Raw genomic sequence first — 25,812 nt, forward strand, 5'->3', positions numbered from 1 at the left:
AACCTCCTTAATGCGCAAGGCACACTCAGATGGCTCACGGCCATGGAAGCAATAATCATTCCAGGGAAAATCAAAGAAGTACTGCCTGAGGGCCTCCCAGTCCGCAGCTCCAAAATGCCAGAGACGACGTTTCCCTGGAGGGTCCGCAGGCCATACTGGAGCGATAGGACAGGTTAAGGTAATAAGGTTGTGATCGGAGGAGCCCAACGGAGAGAAAAGATTAACAGAGTAAGCAGAAGGATTAGTTGTGAGGAAGAGGTCAAGTATGTTGGAGCTCTCTCCAAGGCGGTCAGGGATACGGGTAGGGTGCTGTACAAGCTGCTCTAGGTCATTAAGGATAGAAAAGATGTAGGCTTGTTCACCAGGTGGATCCGTGAAAGGAGAGGAGAGCCAAAGGTGGTGGTGAACATTGAAATCTCCAAGAATGGAGATTTCAGAGAAAGGAGAAATGGACAGAATGTGTTCCATCGTAGAAGTAAGATAGTCGAAGAATTTTTGATAGTCAGTAGAATTAGGGGATAAGTAAACAGCACAGATATATTTAGTCAGAGAATGACAGGAAAGCCGAAGCCAGAGAGTGGAGAATTCAGAAGAATCAAGTTCAGGAACACGAGAGCAAGATAAGTCGTTGCGTATGTATACACAACAGCCACCTTTGGCTTTGAAATGAGTATAGAGAAAGTAGGAGGATACAGAAAAGGGTTTGCTGTCAGTTGCCTCAGACAGCTGAGTCTCCGTTAGAAAAAGAAGGTGAGGTTTAGAGGAGGAGAGGTGGTGCTCAACAGAGCGAAAGTTAGATGAAAGGCCGCGAATGTTGCAGAAATGAAGAAGAAGAGAGTCAGACAGTGGTTCCAGGCACCTCGAGTCGTCACCGGGAGAGGGGCAGATGGCGGAGGCATTTATGGTCCCCCCCCCCTGGGGACTCCGAGGCTAGGTGAATTGACGCCATTTTGGTAAATTTTGAATAGGAAGTGTAGTGTGTACTGTGCATGTAGTTTGGTGAAGATAGATAGAGAAATTTGTACTGGAGAGCATGCTGGCCTACTCTCTGTGTAACTGAGACACTGAAAAAGTTCAGCAAAGGGGGATGGTCAGGAACTAGTCCTGAGGGCTGATGAAACGGGAGCTCCAGCACTCCCTGTCATCAGCTTTCCATCCACCTCGGGAGTACTGCCCTGCTCGACTGGTGCTACAGTCTACTCTTTCTTGGCAGTTAGGATTACTGTTGTCTTGAGAGAATTAAGAAGGCAAATACTGGTCAGTTACCTTTCTGTTACTCTGTACAAATTTCCTCCTTTCCGCCCCCCCCCCACAAGCACACAAGTGCACACACAAATTGCACTGAGACCCCTGCCTTCAACGAAAATGGGTATGAGGTTTTTCCCTTGTGGTTTGGCTGTCTGGTAATCCTAACTATCTAAAAACTAATGTTTGTGCCAAATCATATTAACCTAATGACTGAGAGAGTAGATTATGTTATATATTTACTGAAAGATGATAAAATAAAGTATTTTAAGGCTCTTCATCCAGTAGTTAAAATCAATTCAGGTCTTGGTCTCTTTGTCGAATACCTACATTAATGTCAGTTACACCATACTTCACGTTGGACCCAAGGAGCTGCTGGAGTGTGTCTAGCGGTGGGGGAATGAAAGGCACTGCTAAATTGCTGGTGAGGGAGGTCTTGTAGTGGGTCGTCACCAAGAAGACGTACAGGAACCAGAACCCGAGAAACACCTGGAGAAAGATGGCAGCTGCTACACTTGTTTTCATAGTGATGCTATGAATATTCTTCATTACCTCTCATTTTTTTCTGGATTTGTCTTTTGCATTTTTACGTGCCACCAAATCAGTGTATAAACATGAAATTTGATTAGGACCGTTCTAAGTTGACATAGTGACATCATGACTTTTTAAATGAACACCTGACCATGATGGCAGTGTTATATAAATCTGCAGGACTCAGCACTGAACAGTTTGTAATAACCTTCCTACCATCGGTACAACTATACTATGTGATCAGATATTAGTGTCGTAATTACAGATTGCGAAAAGTTTTAGTATCAATGAAGCGTTAGGGAAGTATGGTATGTATTCCATTATTTACTTGGAAAACGGATTACATTACCAAGCACCCGGCTATGATCAGTTTCTAAAGTGACCATTGAGTGTATGCCTTTGACGTGTGTGTGTGTGTGTGTGTGTGTGTGTGTGTGTGTGTGTGTGTCTGTGTTCTTACCTAATTGTACCAAATTGTATCTTTACAGGAATGAGTCAAGCTCGTACTGTCCCGTGTCTTAAACCATATTTATCGTACATATCCTTAAATTTGTGAATTGTTTTGGCACACACTATTTCATTCGGTAGTGCATTCCATTGATCAATTGCTCTGTTTGGGAAACTGAATTTCCTTACGTCTTTATCACCTCTCTTCTTATGCAATTTTTTGCAGTGTCCTCTTGCTGATGCTTCTCCATATGTTAAGTAATCATTTATGTCTATTTTCTCCTTTCCTGATATGCATTTATATAGCATTATCATGTCACCTCTTTTCCTTCTCTCCTGTAGTGTTGGTAGATTCAGTTTATTTAGTCTTTCTTCGTAGCTTAGGTCCCTTAAGCTTGGTATCCATCTTGTAGCGGCCCTTTGAACTTTTTCAATCTTGTCTATGTGCTTTTTGAGATGAGGACTCCAGACTACTGATGCATATTCCAGGGTTGGTCTAATGAATGATGTTATTATCCTTCTTAGCATGTCTTCATTTATGTATGTGAATGCTATTCTCATATTTGCAAGCAGTGTATACATGTTCAGTACCTTCTCGCTGATGTGGTCAGCCGGAGATAGTCTGTTATTAATAATCACAACTAGGTCTTTCTCTCTTTCTGATGTGTATAGGGTTTTATTTCCTAACTTATAATCCCAATCAGGTCTTTTTCCACTTTTATTAAACTTGATTACATGACACTTGTCCACATTGAATTCCATTTGTCATGTACTACTTCATTCATGAAGTTTATTTAATTCTTCTTGTAGCTCTTTACAAGAGTCTGTGTTAGTAATTCTCCTTTGTATTTTTGCATCATCTGCAAACATATTTAGATAGGTTTCATTTCCAGTGTTACTATATATATCATTTATATACACTAAAAACATAATTGGTGCCAGCACTGAACCCTATGGTACTCCACTAGTCACTTCTTTCCATGATGAGTAGTTTCCTCTTAGTACTGTCCCCATTTCTCTTTTTATGAGAAAGTCTTGCATCCAACAAAACAGTTTGCCTCGAATTCCTCCTTGATGGTACAGTTTCCATAAAAGTTTTTGGTGAGGTACTGTGTCAAAAGCTTTCTTGAAATCTAAATAGATACTGTCCACCCATCCTTCCCTTTCCTGGATTGTGTTTGTTACTCTGTCATAGTAGCTCAACAGATTAGTAACACATGATTTTCCTTTTCTGAAACCAAACTGTCTTTCTGTTATCATACTGTGTTCTTCTAGATGATTTACCCAAGCTTTTCTTATGAGTTTTTCTAATACCTTGCTTACAACACTGGTCAGTGATACTGGTCGGTAGTTGAGTGGATTTTGTCTATTTCCTTTCTTGAATAAGGGGACAATATTTGCATTTTTCCAAATATCAGGTAGTTTACCTTGACTCAAGGATTTTTTGAAAATTAAAAATAATGGTTTACATAACTCCTTTGCACATTCTCGTAATACCCAACATGAAATTTCATCAGGACCACTTGCTTTTCCTCTGTCTAATCTACTTAACTCCTCCTCTATTACTTTTTCTGCTATTTGTATATCTGGTAGTATGTGTGGATATCCGTGTTCCACATAGTCCCTCTCAAAATTTTTTTCTTCTGTAAAAACAAATTGGAAATTCTTATTTAGTGCTTCACAAATATCTTTGTCTTGTGTATAAGTGATTCCCTCGTCCATAATGGATTGTATTATATCTTTTACTTTAGTTTTGCTTCTGATATAGCTGTAAAACAGCTTTGGTTGATCACTACTTTTATTTATTATATCCTCCTCAAACTGTTTTTGGGCTTCCCTCCTTATTCTTGTATAGTCGTTTCTTGCCTGTTTGTAATTATTATACGCCCTTTCACTATTGTGTCTTCTGTATCTATTCCACAACAAATCGCTTCTTTCTTTTGATTTTTTACATTCTGTATTGAACTATTTCTGTATTTTCTTATCTGCTTCTTTGTGCTGTGGGATGTACTTCTGGACCCCTATTTCATAAAATTCACAAATTTTTTTATATACAGCATTTAAATCTTGTCCTCTAAGCTCATTTTCCCAATCAACTTCTAAGAAGTACTTCTTTAGGCCTTGATAATTTCCCTTTTTATAGTTTAGGCTCTTTTTGTAACTATCATTGCTGTTTACTATGTCATATGCTATCCTGAAGTTATAATTTAGTACTGCATGATCGCTTTTGTCGAGTGGAGGGTGATATATTAAACTGTCAATATCATTTTCTTGACTTGTAAATATTAGATCTAGCACTGAAGGTACATCAAGTCCTCTTTTTCTGGTGGTTTCCCTCACATGTTGCGTTAAGAAAAACTCTTGTACGAGATCCAGGAGCTTTTGGTCCCAACAGCTTTCTTGGCTATTTATATCTAGAGTATTCCAATTTATATTTGTATTGAAGTCCCCAGTTAGTATAATTCTTTCCGATTTCTTTTCCATTTTATGTAGCAATGATCTTACACTCTGAATTGTACTGTCTATCAGGTCCTCATATTCGTCTCTTTCCCATGTGTTTGATCTGGGTGGCATGTACAAATTGGCTACAATTACTTTACCTTCAGATGTGTCGATCTCTACTGCAATCAGTTCTACTTGTGATGGTATATCTAGTTTTATTTCCTTGACTTTTAGATTTTTCTTAGTTAATATTATAATTCCTCCTCCTTTTTTTAAATATCTGTCTCTTCTCCATATATTGTATTCCTCAAAGTTTAGTATGTCATTTGATATCCTTGGTATTAATTTTGTTTCAGTTAGGCATATTATTTGTGGTTCATTTTCTCTGACAATCATTCATCTCTAGTAATTTAGATACCATTCCATCCACATTTGAGTACATCAACTTTATCATCTTGTTTATATGCTTGTCATGACATGGTTCTACTACCTTCCTTCTTTTTCTTCCATCCTGTTTGTGTACCACTTTCGTACCTGCAATCCTATTACTTTGTAAAAAAAAATTCTTCTTCTCCTTTTCTGATCTTCCCTCATTTTTTGTTTTTGCTTCCTCCCTTTTCTCTTTCAGTAATTCCAGTTCCTCTTGTGTTAGGCATCTTTTTATCCATACATTTTTGAACTCCTCTTTTTCCTTAAGATTCTTTGCATTTTTTAGTATCTCTTCCACAGTGTTTACACTCTGGAAAGTCACCTTTAGAGGTCTTGTCTTGCTTTTCTCGTATTTCCCTAACCTTTTGTGTTCCTTTATGTCTTTACTACAGGTTTCCTCTGATACTTCTTTCAGTAAGCTCATTACATTTGCCATCTCCTTTTTGTCTCTTGTGATCTTGTTTTTAATTTCTTCCTCTTCTATACCAGTGATTACTATTGATTTGTTTATCTCTACTGAATCTCTGACTAACTTTGGATTGTTTTGGATTATTCTTTTCACCTCCTTTTTAATGCTTTTTTCCTCCACCCTTGTTTCTAAGTCTCTCTTTACTTTCACCATTTCAGCATACGTGGTTTCTACATCATTTTTGTAGCTTTGCACAGGTTCATTCACTTGTGTTATCTTCTCAATATCACTGCTTTGGTCAATAAGACTGCTAACTTGCCTAATTGTCTCTGTGTCATTTTTGAACTCTTCCATAACACTCTCGTGATTGACTACTGTACTTGCCATTTCACTCATTTTCTTCCTAAGTGTACTCAATTCCACTGTTAGTTCACTGATGGTTGTGTCTTTCTTATTGGCCTCCCTTCCTAGTTTTTCTATTTCTTCCTTTTGCAAGTGCATCTGCTTCTTTATTTCATCAATTTCATTTTTGAAAGCCATTTCTAGTTTGTTTACACGTTCAACCAGTCTATTGTGGGTCTCTACTTCAACCAGTTCTTGGTAGAAATCATCATTTTGCTTTTTACCTTTATCTCTTTTCTTTTCCAAATTTGTTTTACTGAAGTATGTATCCATTTTGCAATACTTAAAGTGCAAAGCATGTACTTACAATCTCCTTGTTGTTGTAGTCTAAACAAACCTCAGCGATGACTCAGCGTATTCTTTCGTCTTGGTTCTATTTCCTGTTTTTACAAGTCTTGTTTAAACTTATTATTTTTTTCCTTTTTATAATGAACAATCATTTAGTCTAACCTGGTACTGAGCTTGACTCATACAAAGATACTATTTAGGTAATACCACTGGCCATGATGATTTGGTACGGAGCGCCGGTGTCACACGTCCGCCTAGATTGAATCCCTGTGTGTGTGTGTGTGTGTGTGTGTGTGTGTGTGTGTGTGTGTGTGTGTGTGTGTGTGTGAGAGAGAGAGAGAGAGACAGACAGAGAGAGAGAGGGAGAGAGAGAGAGAGAGGGAGAGAGAGAGAGAGAGACTATATCCTAAGTAATGGTGAGCGCAAAATAAAAACATCTGGAGATGAAAAGGTGGTGTGGCTCATACTCACTCTGCCCGCAGAGAACCAGAGGTAGCCATAGAGGGACTGGCTGAGAAAGGAAGCCAGGATGCGCATGGAGGCGTGAGAATCCAGGAGGCGGGAGGAGGAGGTGGTGGCTTGAATGTGGTAGAAGACATGGTAGAGCAGAACCCCACCAAACACAGACACCACCACACACACCCAAACGTTCACTGAACCGAATGTGTGAAGTTAATTTGGTGTATTGTATATAAGTGAACATAAAATAATGATAAAGTACGGTAACGATACTTAAAACTGAACACCGTCACAAAAAGCACCACATACACCCACACCATCACTGCAAGGAAAGTTTAATAGGGCGTATTGTGTAAATGAATATGATTATGAAGGTCTGAATGCGGTAGAAAACTGATAGAGCAGAACTCCACTGCAGATTGACACTACCACACACTCCCATACGTTCATTGGAATGGAAGTTTAACAAGTTATTATGCAATAAAAAACTGATGTACATAGATAAATTGCTGTAAAAATCTCTTCATCCTACGTATCTACCGCCACACACATTCGGACATCACCTGCACTTAAAGTACATCGAGTTAAATCTGCAGTAAAGAAAGTAACTGAGATTAGCACATTTAAATGTAGTAATATAACGTGGCACGTGAAAAGATTCTGGTACATATTATGTTCGGATAGGATAAAATAAAATGCAATTCAGTGGCCACAACGGATCAATGTTGAGCTGCCCTTTCCTCTGCGAGGAATATCTTTGCGAGCTGTACTGTGTGCACAACCACAGGACCATTTTCTTCAAACAATTACATATCAAACCCATCCATCTTCATCTTGGTCTTTCATGGTATTCAGGCATGATAGACCAAGACAAAGATGGCTGGACAGGATATGTAAGTATGTGATCAAAAGATATGGGATGGCTGAAGTTGTACGGCCATATAGTTCACCACTGGAAACAGGCTGTTGAAGGACTCTTAATTTTGTTACTGCTGGAAAATAGTTGCCTACCCTCAGCCACCTACATCACAAAGAGGGGTAATAGTATTATGGGCTCATGTATTGCCATCTGCATTGCGCACTCTGACTTATGTTGAAAATATACACTATGACCAATATTGAAACTGCGCAGAACTGAGACAGTCTTTGTGTTTGAACTGTGTATTTTTCAAAGTTGTAGCTACTTGACTCATGCTGGAATACTTTGACTCACTTTGGGATTGCCTACATCGGTTCACTTCGAAATTATGATAGGAATTTATCACTTTGACGTACGTTAAAAGTATGAAAGAATTTCCCACCTTGACTCAAGCTGGAAATTCCTTCACTGGTTTCAATTGGGTGTTCCCTACGCTGGCTTAACGCTGAAGTCTGACACTGGCTTATGCTACCACTTCCTACACCGATCTGCGTTGGTATTACATAAATGAACTAAAGAATTGTACACAGTCTTATGTTGGAATTATTTGCATTAACATAAAATTTTCCTACATTGATTAACGTGAGGTAAAACGATGAAGTATTGGGGAGGGATAGCAGTAGAATTGATATGCAAGCTGTGCAGATTGGCCTAGGAGAAAGGTAGAGTCTCGGAGGATTGGAAGTCAGGTATAATTATTCCACTGTACAAAGGAAAAGGGGGAAAAAAGTGTGGTAATCATAGGGGCATTTGTCTTCTGAATGTAATTGGAAAAGCATATGGTAGGATACTTATTGACAGAGTTAGCGAAGTAACAGAGGAATTAATTGCAAAAGAACAGGGAGGTTTTCAGGAAGGGAAGAGGTTGTGTAGGTCACATATTCATCATAGCTCTTTTGTGGAAAAGTTTCTAAAGACGGTAAAGAAGTTGTATGTGGCCTTCATGGATTTGGAGAAAGCATATGATAGAAGGGACAAACAAGGAATGTGGAAAATATTAAGAATATATGTAGTAAAAGGGAGGCTGTTGAATGCCGTGAAAAGTATGTATGAAATGCTACGGCTGCAGTGCATGTCGATAGTGTTGGACTGTTGGACTGAAACAGGGATGCATCATGTATCCATGGTTGTTCAGTTTGTATATGAATGGGGTTATAAAAGTGACACAAGGTAGAGCAGTGGATACTGGAGTGGCCCTAATGTGAGAAGGCAGTATTTAGAAACTTCCTGCATTGTTGTTTGCAGATGAAGGGGTATTGCAAGGCTTGGTAACTGAGTTTGGGAGAGTATGTAAGAAACGGAATCAAAAGGTGAATGTAGAGAAGAGTAAAAGTATGGTCTGCGAGAGCTAAGAAGTCACTAAATATTCAGTGAGGTTAGATGTAAAGGAAATGGAAAATGTGAGTGCATTTAAGTACTTGGGTGGTGTGATGAGTAAGGATGGATATTTTGGAGGATGAAGTTCTCGAAAGGATACAAAATGGAAGACAGGTCGCTGGTTCCTTTACGGCAGTGATAAGAAATAGGTAAGTAAACATGAAGTAAAAAAAAGTTGTTGCATGATAGTATTGTGATACCAACTCTAACGTATGCAAGTGAAGCTTGGACCTTGTTGGAAGGACATAAGTCAAGAGAGTGGGTAGTGGAAATTAGTTATTTGAGAGGAGCATGTGGAGTTATATGGAGAGACAGACTGACAAAGGAGGAGGTGGAGGAGGGTTGTGGTGTGGATGTGGATGCGATAGAAAGTGTAAGGAGAAATACATTGAGGTTGTCTGGCCATTTGGAGAGGATGGAGAGCGAGAGACTAACGAGGAAAGTGTATGTCAGTGAGGTGGAGGGTGGGAGATGGAATGGAGGCCGAGGATGAGATGGAGGGATGGAGTGAAGTATTTGAGAGCGGGATGTTTGAGCTGGGTGGAGGGCAGTGGTATGGCTGGGGACAGGGCTACAAGAAGGCAGTTTGTTTGTGGTCACTACTTACCGTATTAAGGCATCTGGCAATACGGTCGATAATTAGATAGACTTAAGTGGGAAATCTGTCACTGGCTTACACTGGAATTTCCTGTACTAACTTACAATGAAAAATCTTACGCTGTCGTTCTGGAAAATTCCTACTACGATTTACGCAGAAATTTCCTAGTCTGACTTATGCTGTCACTGAGTTGAAATGGCCTAGTCTAACCCACTTTGGAAATACCGATTTGTCCTCACTTTGAGGTTGAACTACTTACTTTGACACACGTGACTGAAAAGAAGAGCACCAGAGTACTGAGAGACTTGCTGCTGAGTCTTAAGGATAGAGAGGAATAGAGGATGAATTAGCTGGTGAATTCCAGAATGAATACGAGTCGAGGCACAATCCACAATAATGGTTATTTTGAACATCCTACTGCAACTCACGCTGGAAAGGAGTGATGAGCTTCTGCCAGGGCGCACTTGGGGGACTTTTGGCTGTGATGAAGGTGAGGGCGTCCATGAAGTACATCTTGGTAGGATCCAGTGAACTGGCTCGCTCCTGGGTCATGGCTAGGCTTAAGGAGAAGTTTGCCTTCCCAGACTCAACGGCACCCATTATTCCAGTCCAATGGCCCTGGGAATGGACGAGATAGGTAGAGAACGATGGGATCTAAGCATGTTTTACTTTAACTTGGCCTAAAATTGCCATAGCTTTATTTCGAGTGCTGAACTGTAACCGCAGATTAATGCTGAAATATGGTGCTAGCTACGAAAAAGTGCAATGGAAAAGCGTAGTGTTGTCTTCAGCAACTGAGCTACTGGAAATAAGCCGAAAAATGACGATAAATCTGGACCTTGTGAAGGCGAAAGAAGTATGGTGAATTTGCTGATATCATGCCATGCACAAGTAAAACCTTGCTTCAGAGCCACCCGTCACGCCAGTGCAATGGCCATTCTTTATGTGAGGCAAGACTGAACGGGAATTATTTACCAAACACTTAAAACTTAAACAGTGAAAGGGAAAGTAAAGTCTGAAAATGGGAGATGAGACACGGCAAGATCCGATGAACTGGGTCGCTTTTGAATAATGGCCAGGCCAAAGGAAATGATTTTAATGTGAGAAACACATTTTCTGGACCTGTTAAATGAGAGAAGAGAGCATACAGACTGAGAATGATGGAATTGACTCACATGGTTTGTTCTTACTTTGTGGCATAACATTCATCGTCACTTATAATGTCGATCCATTGGCCCCGAAAATGAAGGAAGAGACCAATTCAGGTCTTATGGCCGTATCCTTAAACTTGAATTAAGAAGAAGGCAAGCCTCTAGTATTTTGTAAAATTTTCGAGTGCTTAACGTAGACAGAACATCAGCAACAACTCAGATAGGGACCAGTGAATTTGTTCGTTGTTGTACCATAACCAGGCATAAAGAGAAGGTGGCTCCTCCGAGGTCGACATCAACCATGACTATTCAACTGGCCTTGAGATAAAGAAAGGAGGCCGGTTGAGAACGTTAGGATTTTATCGTTCAATGGCTAAGCAAGACACATGATTTATTCATACTTTGTGTCATCCATCTTCAAAAGTCAGTTACTCTTTTGGACAAGTAACAGAAGAAAGAAAATAATGGGATCCACTGAATTTGCTTCTTTTGGCCTCATGACCAAAGTACAAGCAAGGGTCGGCTTATGCGAACTCAACACCAACCATAATGTTTCGTGAAGATAATGTCTGGTGCAGCTAATGTTTGTTTGGTGCAACTAATGTTTGATGCAGTTATTATTTGCTGCAGTTATTATTTGCTGCAGCTGATGTATATTAATTCGGTGCAGCTAAATTTTGGTGCAAGTACAGTTTGATGCAGTTAATTTTTGGTGCAGGTAGAGTTTGATGCACTAATGCATATTTGTTGTCTTTAATGTTTGGTGGAGCTAAAGTTTGTTTGGTGCACCTAAAGTATGATGCAGCTGCTGTGTTATACTATATAGTAAATATTTACTCGAATATCAAGGTACACCTTTAAGTAACTACTCATCACTGTATGCACTGAGGCTAACTCTCTACCCATCTATCTATCTATCTATTGCCAGACGCCTTAATCCCGTAAGGGGTGGCCACAAAAATCGCATTTCATGTCGCCCTGTCCCCCGCCATTTCACTGCCCTGCTCCCAGCTCACCCTCCCCCACTCTCATATACCTCTCCACTCCATCCCTGCATCTCATCCTTGGCCTCCCCCTCCCTCTCCCCCTTCCACCTCACTCACATACACTCTCCTCGTTAGTCTCTCACTTTCCATCCTCTCCACATGGCCAAACCACATCTTACACATTCTCCCAAACTCATTCATCAAGCCTTGCAGCTCCCCTTCGTCTTCACTTAACAACACAGTATAATCTTCAAACAACAGTACAGGGAGCTTCCAAGCACTGCCCTTTCTCAATAAAGCCGGTCTAACATCCACTGCCCTACCTTGTATCTATTTTATAACCCTATCTATATACAGATTGAACAACCATGGAGACATGACACATCCTTGTTTCATTCCAACCTTCAAATAGAAAAATTCACTCAGTTCATTATCCACACGCACTGCAGCCTTAGCACCCTCATACATGCTCTTCACGGCCTTCAACAACTTCCCATTAACTCCATAATTCTTAATACTTTCCACAATCCTTGTCTATCCATCCTGTCATATGCTTTCTCCAAATCCATGAAGGGCTCATAAAACTTCTTTCCCTTCTCTAGAAACTTTTCTACTAAATACCTAAGAATGAATATCTGATTTACACAACCTCTTCCACTCCTAAAAGCTCGCTGTTCTTCTCCAATTAATTCCTTTGTTATTTTCCAAACTCTGTCAATACGTATCCTACTATATACTTTTCCTATTACACTAAGAAGACAAGTGTCCCTACGATTACCACACACTTCTTTTTCCCCTTTTGCTTTGTAAAGGGAATAATTATTATATCTGACTTCCCATCCTCCGGGACTCAACCTTCCTCCCAATCCAATCTGCATATCTTCCACGTCCATTCCCCTACTATCTCTCCCCCATGCTTCAGCATTTCACCACACACTTCATCAATTCCCGGGGCTTTCCCCATTATAACTATGTAGGAGAATTAAATATATTACCAGAAACTGGTCAAGCAAGCCAAACTGCTGCTTCAGGATGTCCTGTACGATGTCATGAAACAAGACTGTCTTTATTGATATCTTTTGTACTAAATATGCTGAAAATCAGGACTTGCTAGAATATTTCGTTTAACTGATATCTTCACACACACACACACACACACACACACACACACACACACACACACACACACACACACACACACACACACACACACACACACACACACAGTGTACCTATTTCTTCTGCTGATAAAGCAGAGCTCTTTGCTTAGACTTTCTCCTCCAATTCCACCGTAGACGATTCCGGTGCTCTTCCTCCATCACTTTCCCACTCTGACTTTCTCATGGCTGACAATAAAATTTCTTCAGCTGATGTATTTTCTGCCATCACAGGCCTCAATACTAACAAGCCATATGGGCCTGATGGAGTCCCTCCTGTTTTCCTCAAGAACTGTGCTTCTGTGCTTGCACCCTGATTAGGGAAACTCTTTCGCCTTTATCTGTCAACTTGAACCTTTCCTTCTTGCTGGAAGTTTGCTTTCATTCAGCCAGTCGCAAAGAAGGGTGACCATTCCCAACCCTCTAACTATCGTCCAATTGGTTTATCATCCTGTATCTCAAAAGTTTTCAAGTCAATTCTTAATAGAAAAATTTTAAAGCTTCTTTCCTGACATAAACTTCTTTCTGATCGTCAGTATGGGTTCCGTCAGGGACGTTCCACTGGCGATCTTCTCACCTACCTTTCAAACTCCTGGTCATCCTTCTTTCGGGACTTTAGCGAAAGCTTTGCCATTGCGCTTGACATCTCAACGGCCGTCAATCGAGTCTGGAATATATCTTTAATTTCAAACTGCCCTCTTACGGTTTCTATCCTTCTATCTGTGCCTTCGTCTCTAGCTTCCTTTCTGGTCGTTCTATAGCCGCTGTTGTAGACGGCCATCGTTCTTCTCCTAGATCTATTAACAAGTGGTGTTCTTTGGGGCTCTGTCCTATCACCAACTCTCTTCCTTATATTTATCAATGACCTTCTAAGCTGTACATCTAACTCTATCCACTATACGCTGATGACTCCACCCTTCACCTTTCCATTCGGTTCCGGCAACGTCCATCTCAGCAGTTACTTCAGCAAACAAGGGATGAGGCTATGGCACACCTAATGTCTGACTTGGCTCGTATCTCTGACTAGGGTAAAAATTATCTTGTTATTTATAATGCATCAAAGACTCAGTTCTTACACCTATCAACCTGACAAAATCTTCCACAGGTGTACCAACGAATGTTTAATAATATTCAGCTTAATCCTGCATCATCCTTGAACATGCTTGGGGTTTCATTCACTCGGGACTTATCTTGGAAAGATCACATTACATCTCTTGTAAAATCTGCTTCCAAGAGATTAGGTGTGCTAAGCCAGACTCCATTCCTTCTTTACCCCTGCACAATTGTTGACTCTGTACACTGGTTTTATCTGCCCCTGTGTAGAGTACAACTCTCATGTGTGGGGAGGCTCCCCACATACAGCTCTTCTCAATAGGCTGAAATCAAAGGCTTTTCATCTCATTAACTCTCCTCCTCATACTGGCTCCCTTCAACCTCTGTCTCTTTGCCGCAATGTTGCATCTTTATCTCTTTTCTATCGCTACTTCAATGGTCACTGCTCCTCTGATCCGTCTGCTTGCATTCCTGCACCTCTACGACTGGCATGTAGCACCCGTCTAGCAGCATACTCTCATCCCTTTCCTGTCCAACTTTCAAATGCAAGAGTTAACCGTTACTCAAAGTCTTTCATTTATACAACAGGTTAGCTTTGGAACTGTCTCCCTCTGTCTGTATTTCCTGCTAGCTATGATCTCCAGTCTTTCAAACGCAGTGTGTCCAGGCATCTCGAAATGACCGGATCTTGAATTTGGCTCACTTTTGTATTCTGTTTTTCGCTTGGAAGGAACAGTTATTGCGGGCTCATGGCCTTTGGTTCCTTCTTCCTAGCACACACACACACACACACACACACACACACACACACACACACACACACACACACACACACAAGGTAGCCTGACAAAAACGGTACTATACGAAACGCATTTCAAAATGTCCTCTCAAAGGTGCCATGAATACAAAAATACTTTGTGCTAACTAGGTTACCCGATTACCTTCTAAACATTCAACCTCTCTCTTTTCATGGGGAAATTGATGGTACGGTATTTTTATGCAGTTAAATTTTTGACGATTCTAAAATGCTCATTTCACCTCAGTGTGTGTGATTATTTTCATGTGTCGGCATGCATTATTCTTTCATCCATTTATCGACCTATCTCCCGACGCCTAATCCAGGAAGGACTGACCACAAACGAGTCGCCTCCATGTCATCTTGTACTCCGTCATCATTTTGCCTTCTCTTCAATACCCCCTCAGTCCTATAACTTTCCACCACATCACGCCCCCACATCCTCGGTCTCCTAAGTCTCATTGTAAATGATAACTTAGCAAAACAGGGGATTACATCAGCCTTTGTTTACACTTTCAACACCAGGTAAGTCTTGCTGTTATTGCCCAACATTTTTTTTTCTATCTATCTATCTATAGCCCGACGCCCTAATCCCGCAAAGGGTGGCCGCAGACAAAACGCCTCCAAGTCACTCTGTCACCCACCATTTGACTCCCCTCCCCCCAACTCACCCCCCCTCCCTCATATACCTCTCAACTCCATCCCTCCACCTTATCCTCGGTCTACCCCTCCCTCTCCCTCCCTCCACCTCACCTACATACACCCTCTTAGTCAGTCTTTTTTTTCTACTTGCACTAATTTTTACAGTGATATATTTTTTCCACGTCTTTAAAGGTAAGATATAATTGTATGTTCGTATGTTGTAACTCTTCAGGAGATAATAAACTTGTTTGTGTTGCGTATGACTGTGTTGTGACTTTATTGTTGTTATATTTCAGATTCTGGTATAATTTTATTTCTTCATTCCAGGTAACGATTAGCTTCTCATTCACTGTAACATATTACTGATAAATACTCTGCATGTACACTACTAACCAGTAAGGTAGTCATTCATGTACAGTTTTAAACAGCAACAAGACCCCCACCGGCAAAACCATCACCTGTAACTATTGCATAAATTATAATTGATTTGCTAGCAGATTTTGTAAAAGTAACTGATTATTGTTCCAGTATCTTTTCCAGGTGCTAATCAGCAATATTTGATTCTGCTTCTCTTATAAGTCTTCACAGTAAGTTTGAACCTCAGAATGCCGCGGAACATTATTTGCGTAGCCTGCTCTGGTAGTTTCACTGGATCCTTTTATACGGGCCATTCCTTGTTTGGAGGATGTGTAAATTACGTCAGAGCTTGGAAGATATGCAGACCGAGGCCACAAACAAAATTAACAGCCTGACCCATAAAGTTGATGTGTTGGAGTTCTATCTATCTATCTATCTATAGCCCGACGCCCTAATCCCGCAAAGGGTGGCCGCAGACAAAACGCCTCCAAGTCGCTATGTCACCCACCATTTTATTACCTTCCCCCCAACTCACTCCCCCCCTCCCTCATATACTCGTACCTCTCAACTCCATCCCCCCACCTCATCCTCGGTCTACCTCTCCCTCTCTCTCCCTCCTCCTCACCTACATACACCCTCTTAGTCAGTCTTTCATTCTCCATTCGCTTCACATGTCCAAACCACCTCAGTGTATTTCTCCTAATCTTCTCAACCACATCCACCCCACAGCGTTCCTTCACTTCTTCATTCGTCAACCTGTCCCTCCACATCACTCCACATGCTCCTTTCAAGTAACTCATTTCCACTGCTCTCACTCTTGACTTGTTCCCCTCTTGCAAGGTCCATGCCTCGCTTCCATACGTCAGGGTAGGGGTCACAATACTATCATGCAATGACTTCTTAACTTCCATACTCGCCTCCCTACTTCTCATCACTGCTTTCAGTGTACCAACAACCTTCCTTCCCTGCTGTACCCTTTCACGCACTTCATCCCCCAAAGTTCCATCCTTATTCATCACACTACCCAAGTACTAGAATGCACTCACATTCTCCATATCCTCACCATCCAATCTCACTGCACACTCTGTGACTTCATTCCTCTCAAACACCATAACTTTACTTTCGTTTACATTAGCTTTCAGATTCCTCCTCCTACACACTGTCCCAAATTCATTCACCAAACCTTGCAACTCCCATTCATCTTCACTCAACAGTACTGTATCATCAGCAAACAGCAACACCGGAAGCTTCCAAATCTCACCCTCATTCATTAGAGCCACCCCCACATCCACTGCCCTACCGCGCACCTTCTTTACAACCCCATCCATGTATATATTAAACAGCCATGGAGACATCACACAACCCTGTTTCAGTCCCACATTGAGATCAAAGAACTCACTCAGCTCACCATACACTCGCACCGCAGCCCTAGCTCCCTCGTACATACTCTTCACAGCACTCAACAGTTTCCCCTCCACTCAATATATTCTTAATACCTTCCACATACCTTGCCTATCTATTCTGTCATAAGCTTTCTCCAAGTCCATGAAGGCAGCATACACTTTCCTTCCCTTCTCTAGATACTTCTCCACTAAACATCTTAGAACAAATATCTGATCTACACACCCTTTTCCCTTCCTAAATCCCCCTTGTTCTTCTCCAACTAGCTCCTCTGTCATATGCCTAACCCTATCAATGAGTATTCTACCATATATTTTACCAGTCACACTAAGAAGGCAAATACCCCTATGGTTACCACATCTCTCTCCCCTTTTCCTTTGTATAAAGGAACAATTATACCTGATTTCCAGTCCTCTGGAACCCTTCCCTCTTCCCAAGCCAATCCACACAACTTCCATATCCACTCCACAACAATCTCACCCCCATACCTAAGCATTTCACCACACACTCCATCAATTCCTGGGGCCTTTCCCAACTTAATGTTCTTCATCACTTCCACTACTTCCACCCTACTGATCTCTTCCTCCCTTCTCTCATCTCTTCTTCTCCCAGCCATTCCCCAGCCACTTATATTCGCACTGCTCTCACTCTCTACACTCAACAAATCCTCAAAGTGCTCCTTCCATCTCCTCAATTTCTCTCTCTTCTCCACCAACAATCTATTATTCCTATCTTTCACTTCCCTACTATTTCCCCTTTCACACTGCCTTACTTTCTTTACCTCCTTCCAAAACAATTTCTTACTCTCGCTCCATTTCAGACTCAGATTCCTCCCAAACTCTTCATCCACTTTCTTCTTACTCTCCTTCACCAGTCTCTTAACCTCCCTTCTCCTGCTCACATATACCTCTCTCTTCTCTCTCTCATCTTCTCTCCTACCTCTACTCGCTAACCATTCACTATATGCCTTCTTCTTTTGTTCCAAAGCTCGTTTCACCTCATCATTCCACCATGCTGTCCCTTGCACACCCTTGCATCTTCTCCTCACTCCACAAACCGCCTCACACGCTGCTCCTATCTCTTCCGTGAATATCTTACATACGTCTTCCACCCCTTCCATCTGCTCTAGCTCATACCTTCCCAATCTTTCTTCCACTATGCTCTTATACTCTATCATTTTCTCATTATCTTGCAATTTCTCCACTCTTCTCACTGGAGCTGCTTCCTCCTGTCTTCCCCTTCGTCTCCTCAACCACTTTCTTTGCAGCTCTACCTTGGCCATCACTAAGTGATGGTCCGAGACTCCATTCCCCCACCCTCTCCACATTCTTGCATCCAACACTTGTCTTCTCATTCGCTCATCCACACACACGTAGTCTATCATTGCCTTTCGTTCAACAAGTGTTGGAGTTCATTGCGAAAAATGTTGGACACATAGTGGATAATAGCACCACCGCTTGGCCAACCACTGTCCAGGTTGACCATCCTTCTCCCACTGTAGTTACTTCTACCCCCACAATAAAGAATGACTTCCAGCCAGTACAGAATGGTGCCAGGCTTGTAAGAAAAAGGAGCATCATTGCAGTAACCACATACAATAAATTTCAGATTCTCAGAAGAAGAGGAAGAACCCCATGTGGGGGACTCCATCATCCCTGTTCAGTTGGTGGAATATTGCAGCAGGGCATCCTGTAAACGAAAGCGGTTGTGTAATCCAGGTGCAGGAGCAGATGATGTAACAGAGGCTGTGGATGATGTTTTTGAGAATGTGGAAAATTACAGCCTTGTTATCATTCATACAGTTCCCAGTGACGTCATGCGAACCCAATCAGAGGAGCTGATGGAGAAGTACAGAAAGTTGATCCGACATTACAAGGAGAAAACTAACCATATTTTAATTTCAGGCATAATCCCATGGATTAATACAGGGAATGCCTTCTTCAACAGATCATTTAGTATAAATAAAAGAGTCAAGTCACTTTGCTCACAGGAAGGAGTTGAGTTCATCGACATATGGAACCAGTTTTACAAGCAGCACAAACTATTTGCAAATGATGGATTACACCTGAATGTTGTTGGTTCTGCCCGTCTCGGTCGTTTGTTTGGTGATGCAGTAATTTTTTTCTGGTGAAAAAAAAAAAAAAGCATTATGGCAGGCGAACGCAGACATCATGTGATCCAGTAAATCAGTATGTAATGGAGGCTTCCATCATCATAAACACATTAATGCCCTTCTGGTAAATGCACAGTTTGCATAATAAATTTTCTGATTTAGAGGCCCTTGTCGTTACTGAAGATTATGATGTAATTGGTATAACAGAATCGTGGCTAAATACTGAGGAAAGATATTTTCTAGCATAGTTTAATTTACCAGGCCGTCACATTTTCAATAGTGAAAGGAAGAACAGAGCAGGGGACAGTGTGTTGTTATACATTAAATCAGGATTTCATCCAGTCGTAATTACCAAGCCATATAATGAAAACATTGACACTATATATATTCAGCTTAGAAATGAATCTTATCATAAAATCACTCTTGGGTTTGTTTATCGTCCACCTGGTCAGCCACTCAACATCGACAATGTAATCTACAATCAAAATGCAGAAATCTCTTGTATGCAAAGCACTGAAATATTTGGTGATTTTAATTTGCCACCTCCAAAATGGAGAGCAGCCCTACCTCACACACAGGGTTAGACCTATATACAAACTTGCAGGAAAGTTCCTTGTATCAGTTTGTAATCTACCCAACACGTGGAGTTAACATCCTAGATCTTGCCTTAGCTACATCAGAAAATTTAGCGAGTAACGTTATTGCAGAAGAATTTAGTACAAGTGATCATTCCATAGTTATATTTAACATAAAATTCAGTGAAGACAATGTCAGGACCAGTTGCGAGAAAGTGCCTGACTTTAAGACGGCAAATTTAAAAGAAATTAAAGGCAGGTGACTGGCATCCCATCGTCGAAACTTTAGATATCAATGATGTGTGGAATTTTTTTTACAGAAACTCTCAACAGTTCTGTTAGATTATGTATTCAAATGCACAACAGAAGGTCTGCCAAAATTTTTCGGCCCAAATGGTAGAACTCTGACATTAAACATTGTCTGGAAGAAAAAAATTTGCATATAAAAATTATAACACAAAGAGTCAAAGTGATAAAAATAAATTCAATGGCCTGTGATGGAAAGCCAAAACATTTTTTCAAGTGCAATAAGAAAAACTTTGAGGCACATATTATTGCAAGTATCAGTAAATCAAATTCCAAGGAATTTTTCAGTTACATAAGAAGCAAAATGATATCTCCAACAATCGGTCCCTTAATCACAGATAACGGTGAGCACACTGATGATGAAACTATGATGGCGAAAATTCTTAATACTTGCTTTGTGTCAGTATTTACAACAGAAAATATACATACGATTCCTGCTATTTTCCCCAGTTCCTTTAGAAGAGGGCAGCATAATCAGTGATATTAAAGTTAGTGAGCATGACATGCTACTTGTAATTAGCAAATTAAAAGAGAATAAAACACAAGGACCGGACAAATATCTCTACGTGTATTAAAGGAATTGCATAATGAAGTATCAAAGCCTTTATCAGAACTTTTTAACTTATCACTTAAGAGCAGCAAGATGCCACATGAATGGATGATCGCTAATGTAACCCCAATATTCAAAATGGGCAACAGAGCACAACCAGAAAACTACCGCCCAATTATTTTATCATCGGTGGTTTGCAGATTGCTTGAAACTATTATCAGAGACAAGGTTATGAAACAGAAACAAACAATCACATTAAAGATTCGGAGCAGTTTTCAAAATAATCGTTCTTGCCTCACGCATTTGTTGGACTCTTTCAATAATGTACTGAACATGAACAATGAAACTAAATCTGTTGATGTTGTCTACCTCGATTTTCAAAAGGTTTTTGACAGTGCCACACAAAAGACTTCTTCAGAAGCAGAGTTCTCAGGTGGATAGAAGATTGGCTCACCGGACGAAAGCAAAGAGTTGTAGTAAATGGAAAAGAGTCAAACTAGATAAACGTTACAAGTGGAGTGCCACAGGGTTCAGTGTTAGGTCCTATCTTTTTTGAATATATATAAATGATAATAATGAAGGGTTATGCTGTAAGACTTAAAAATTTGCTGACGATCCTAAAATAGGTAACAGAGCAGATACAGCACTGCAAAGGCAGGCAATTCAGACAGGTCTTGATCAACTGTTTAACTGGGACCAAGCATGGCAAATGGATTTCAATATCAGTAAATGTAAAGTGCTAAACATTGGCAATAAAAAATGTAAGAGCTAGTTATAACATGAATAACGTCCAGTTTGATAGGGTAACCCATGAAGAAGACTTAGGATTTATAATAACAAACGATTTGAAACCAAGCAAACTATGTACAGAAGCTGTGAAATAAGCCAATAAATTTATTGAATTCATAGGTAGGGCATTTGAATATAAATCCGAAAATATCGTCCTCACTTTGTAAAATTCCTTAGTACGCCAGCGCTTGGGGTATTGCGTTCAATTTTGGTTACCATATTTTAAAAAGGATATGGAGAAACCTGAAGGAGTACAGACAAGGATGACAAAGATGATACCTAAATTGAGAAATAAACCCTACGAGGAAGTTTAGAAGCCCTGAATCTCTATACTCTAAGTAAACGGAGGTTACGAAGTGATATAATTCAAGTTTTCAAAATATTCAAAGGACATGATAACGTGGCTGTCGATAAATACTTCACAGTTGATCACTCGAATTATACTAGAGGCAATGAGCATAAAATAACTGGCAAATGATTCCAGTCACATGAAGCTAAGAATTTCTTCTTTAATTGAGTTGTGAATATATGGAACAAATTGCCCTCCAGTGTGGTAAACTGTAATGCAATATTAACCTTAAAAGATAAGTATGTCGTCTAAACCCCAGCGTAATATGGCGTAATATGTTCATTCCTGATGAAAATGCTTGTTTATATATAATTCCTCCTCCCTCAAGCCTGGATCAATTTATTAAACGTGAATAAAGTATAAGCACAGACTAGGACATACACAGATAGCCCTGAGTAAATGGTCACTACTCTTACTTTCGACCTGAGGGTCCCTGATAGAACCACCGTCTAAATTGTTTTTAATGTACCAAGGGTTACTGCTTCAGGAGGTGACTTATGTGCTTGTCCCACATGGGAAAGTTCCTTGTCTCAGTGGAGTGAACGGAGCTGGGGCCTGATTGACTGCTACCTACCTTAAAAACGCCAGGCAAGGCTGCTGCACCACCCCGAACATACACACTGTGCACTGTGCAATTTCCACACTGTTTCTACAGAAGCCGCATTAACTCAACGTACCTGTACATTATGTCAAGCGTTAGTATTTATTTATTGATTGTTCCTTTTACTTTACTACTTTCTCTTTCAGGTTATTCAGACTGGTACCTAGTAGATAAAGTATTATAATATGTAACTTTTCCTTTTCAGTCTTTCTTATGAAATTTCCCTGGCAGTTTTTCCATGCTGCATGGTGGTTTTTCTCACCTTTTCCTGCCAGTTTTAACTGGAGGGTTTGGAGGCGGGGGGAGCCTTCTTGCTTTATTACCCTTATCTTTCAGCATGTAGAATCAGGTCCCACAGTCATAGTCTGCTCTGTAACAAACAGCCTCGAAAGGACCGTAAGATCTGTTACTGTTTGCTTTCCTTTGTCCTCCTTTGTACTCCTCTTGCCCTTCCCTTATGCAGTTCACTCACAAACACTTTCTATTCTCTGTACATGGCTAAACCATCTCATGGTACTTCTGATATTTTCCATCACATCCACATCAACACCACATTGCTCATTCACTTCCTCAGTTGTTTCTCTGTCTATATGTATCTTTCCATTTGCTCCTTTCATATAATTCATTTCCACTCCTGTCGCCCTTGGCTTACGGTCTTTCTTACGGGTATTTACTTTTCAAACACACGAACGTAGGATGAAAGATAAGTTGTCGACGACAGCTGCCCCTGTTTTGACAATATATCTGAATCAATGAACTTGATTACATGCTGTGTGTGATGTAACTACCTCTACAGAAACTGCCCATACTGAATATACAAAAGACCTTTCATGTGGGAGACGAAATATAAAAGTACTAAAGAGTAAACCCAAAGCCAAAAAATTATTACATAAATTTATCAACATTTCGAAATTTTCTTTTGTCATTAGACCACTATATTTATAGCAAGTCAATACTGAAGGTACAGACAACAGTTCACCCTAGTATTGAAACAATATTGATCAAAATGTGCTAAGAATGTTACGGTATTCAAGTAAAAGAAAATCGAAACTATAAAACACTAAAATTTTATGAGGACAATGTTCACAAGTAAGTGATCAAAAGAAGATTAATGAAACAGAGGACTCTTGCACACGCACACGCACAGAGAGAGAGAGAGAGAGAGAGAGAGAGAGAGAGAGAGAGACTTTCCAGTACTCACATCCTCCTTGAGAACTCCATATTCACCGTCAGCAGGCATGATGATGTCGTAGGTGAAGTTCAGTTTGTAAGAGATTGCGTCGAGAATGTTGATGTCAATGGATGGTTTAGGTATCACCACCCTGGATCCTTCAACAATTTCATAGTCCACAAGTGGTCTGTATTGCAAAGCGGAGGCTATGAGATTGCTTCCGTAGAAATCAGCCATCTGGTCTGGGAATATGTCATTGGTATTTGCATGGCCCGTGTCACTGGACCAATTGATTACATCGATAATTCTGGGGGAGCCTGAAGGGTGCAAGAGTTGGCGGATTAATACACGCCAGTAGGTACTCTTTTGATTCGTTTGTGGGATGATGGCTGCCATATTTTGCTCCTTCCGCAGGCGTTGGTCCAGGAGGAAACGTTTAGCCTCAGTGGTGTCATTGGCGTGGACGAGGAAGTATTGTGTTAGCTTGTTGGAGGAAGCGTCTGTTAGTAAACCCAGCAGTTGCGAGTCGGGTGGTTTTGGCATCATGTACGTTATGCAGGAGTATGGAGTCACTCTGGCTGTATATTTCTTTATGTATTTCAGTGTTTCATGAATTTGGTGGGAAACTTTCTGGTTGAGGATAATTTTCACATCTGTTTTTGCCTGGTCTACAGCTATGTTATCAATTGAATTTTTTGTATAAGGGTTGACTTGTCGGGAAAGTAGTATATATTCTGGATATATGCTTGTTCCATTATCTGACCAAGGGTTTGATTCATTACCTTCTTCAGGCAGTATCACAGCTCTGAGACACTTTGGGGTGTACTGTTCAGCAAGAAGGTTCATTGCTGTTGATGCTTGGATGGCTTCCTTGTTTCCAGATCTATCCACCACCTTACCCACGGTAGCTGCAAGACTCCGCTGCCCTGCTGATGATTTGACTATAAGTAGACAAATCATTACTGCAACTGCCAGATGAGTCGGTGTTCCCATGACAATATGAAGGCTGAAAAGTGCAGAAATTTACAGCTGTATAATGTAAGCAAGATAAAAGTTAAGCATCCATGTGAGTTCTTACAGTTAATGAAATTATATTAACTCACTGTGCTTAATGAAATTTAATTATCGTGATTATATCAGAATTAGTTAAAAGAATATCATTTTATAAACTGATGTGTTTCTTAGCCATCTTTCCTTACAAAATTAATTGAAGTAATGAGCCCCAACGAGGTGAGTTACGTACACCACTTTTCTACCAGTTCAGCCTCGGCACTGTGTGTTGTCTGGTCACTACATCAAAACTGAAATGTTATGTGACAAGATTTGGTAATTAATTAAGTGTTTTTACATCCCAAACTAATACTGCTACTGTCAGTCGTGAATGGTATATACAATTTGAAAACAACCATTTTACATAAATTTACCATTTTGTTAACTTATTGACCTTTGTACGTGACCTTAACCTACTGTTCTAAATTAAAAAAGAAGGTCAAACTCTTCTTTATACTGAATCTTTCCATCAATTTTGGAGCAAATCACCGAAAGATGGCTCGACCTTTGACCTCTCTCTGTAATCTCAAAATCGAATCCTTGGTTCTTATCCACAGCCCTCCCACAAGGTTCGGTGTAAAGTTGTTAAAAACTACTCAAGCTGGCCTTACAAGGTTGAAGTGACCTGACCCGAGAAATTTTTAGCTACCTGAACTATTAAAGTACAATATGTACGGACTTGTTACCATTCTGCATCAGGGATGCCTCAGAGTAACAGTATTTTCAGGGTGTATCTAACAAAAAGAAAATCTAATCAGTCATGTCTTACAATTTAACATTTTGAACTGAAAGAGTAGGAAGACCATAAAAGACGCACTTAACAATGATGATCTCATATTTCTACCTCAGTTCTAAGCACGAACTTCCAATCCCTTTCCAGCTAGCGTTGTAATAAAGGACATATGACAATGTTCCACAGAAGAAGCATTGCATAAGAAATTTATCACCAACAGAATACGTTACTGTACAATATAATTATAATATAGTGAAGGTTTTCCTGCTCAAGAAAATGGCTGGCATTCTCTGTAACGGATAATGATTATGTTGTAGCGCGTAATTATCGTTAGTGGGTACAGGTTATATCGCCTTTGAAATAATTTAGAACAGTAAATTATTAATGGACGCCTACAATATGCAAGGAATGAAAAAAAAAAATACTTATAAAAAAATTCAATTTGAACAAATATGAACAAGCATACTATACACAGACAAATGAAAA

General features: G+C 40.3%; 1 protein-coding gene across 1 annotated transcript; it reads right to left on the minus strand.

Annotated features, from left to right (window-relative positions):
- Positions 1-1,539: 1,539 nt before the first annotated feature.
- Positions 1,540-24,086, minus strand: LOC145401653 (glutamate receptor ionotropic, delta-2-like). Its single transcript, XM_080273844.1, has 4 exons — positions 23,574-24,086; positions 9,975-10,164; positions 6,665-6,846; positions 1,540-1,734 (listed from the first exon to the last, which is right to left on the minus strand). The coding sequence occupies exons 1-4, from the start codon at positions 24,084-24,086 to the stop codon at positions 1,540-1,542; spliced, it is 1,080 nt and encodes a 359-aa protein (XP_080129970.1).
- Between the last annotated feature and the right edge of the window lie 1,726 nt (positions 24,087-25,812).

This window comes from Coenobita brevimanus, chromosome 56 (genome assembly GCF_032717465.1).
Source record: "Coenobita brevimanus isolate Jiangsu-jjx chromosome 56, ASM3271746v2, whole genome shotgun sequence".
Taxonomy (NCBI): domain Eukaryota; kingdom Metazoa; phylum Arthropoda; class Malacostraca; order Decapoda; family Coenobitidae; genus Coenobita; species Coenobita brevimanus.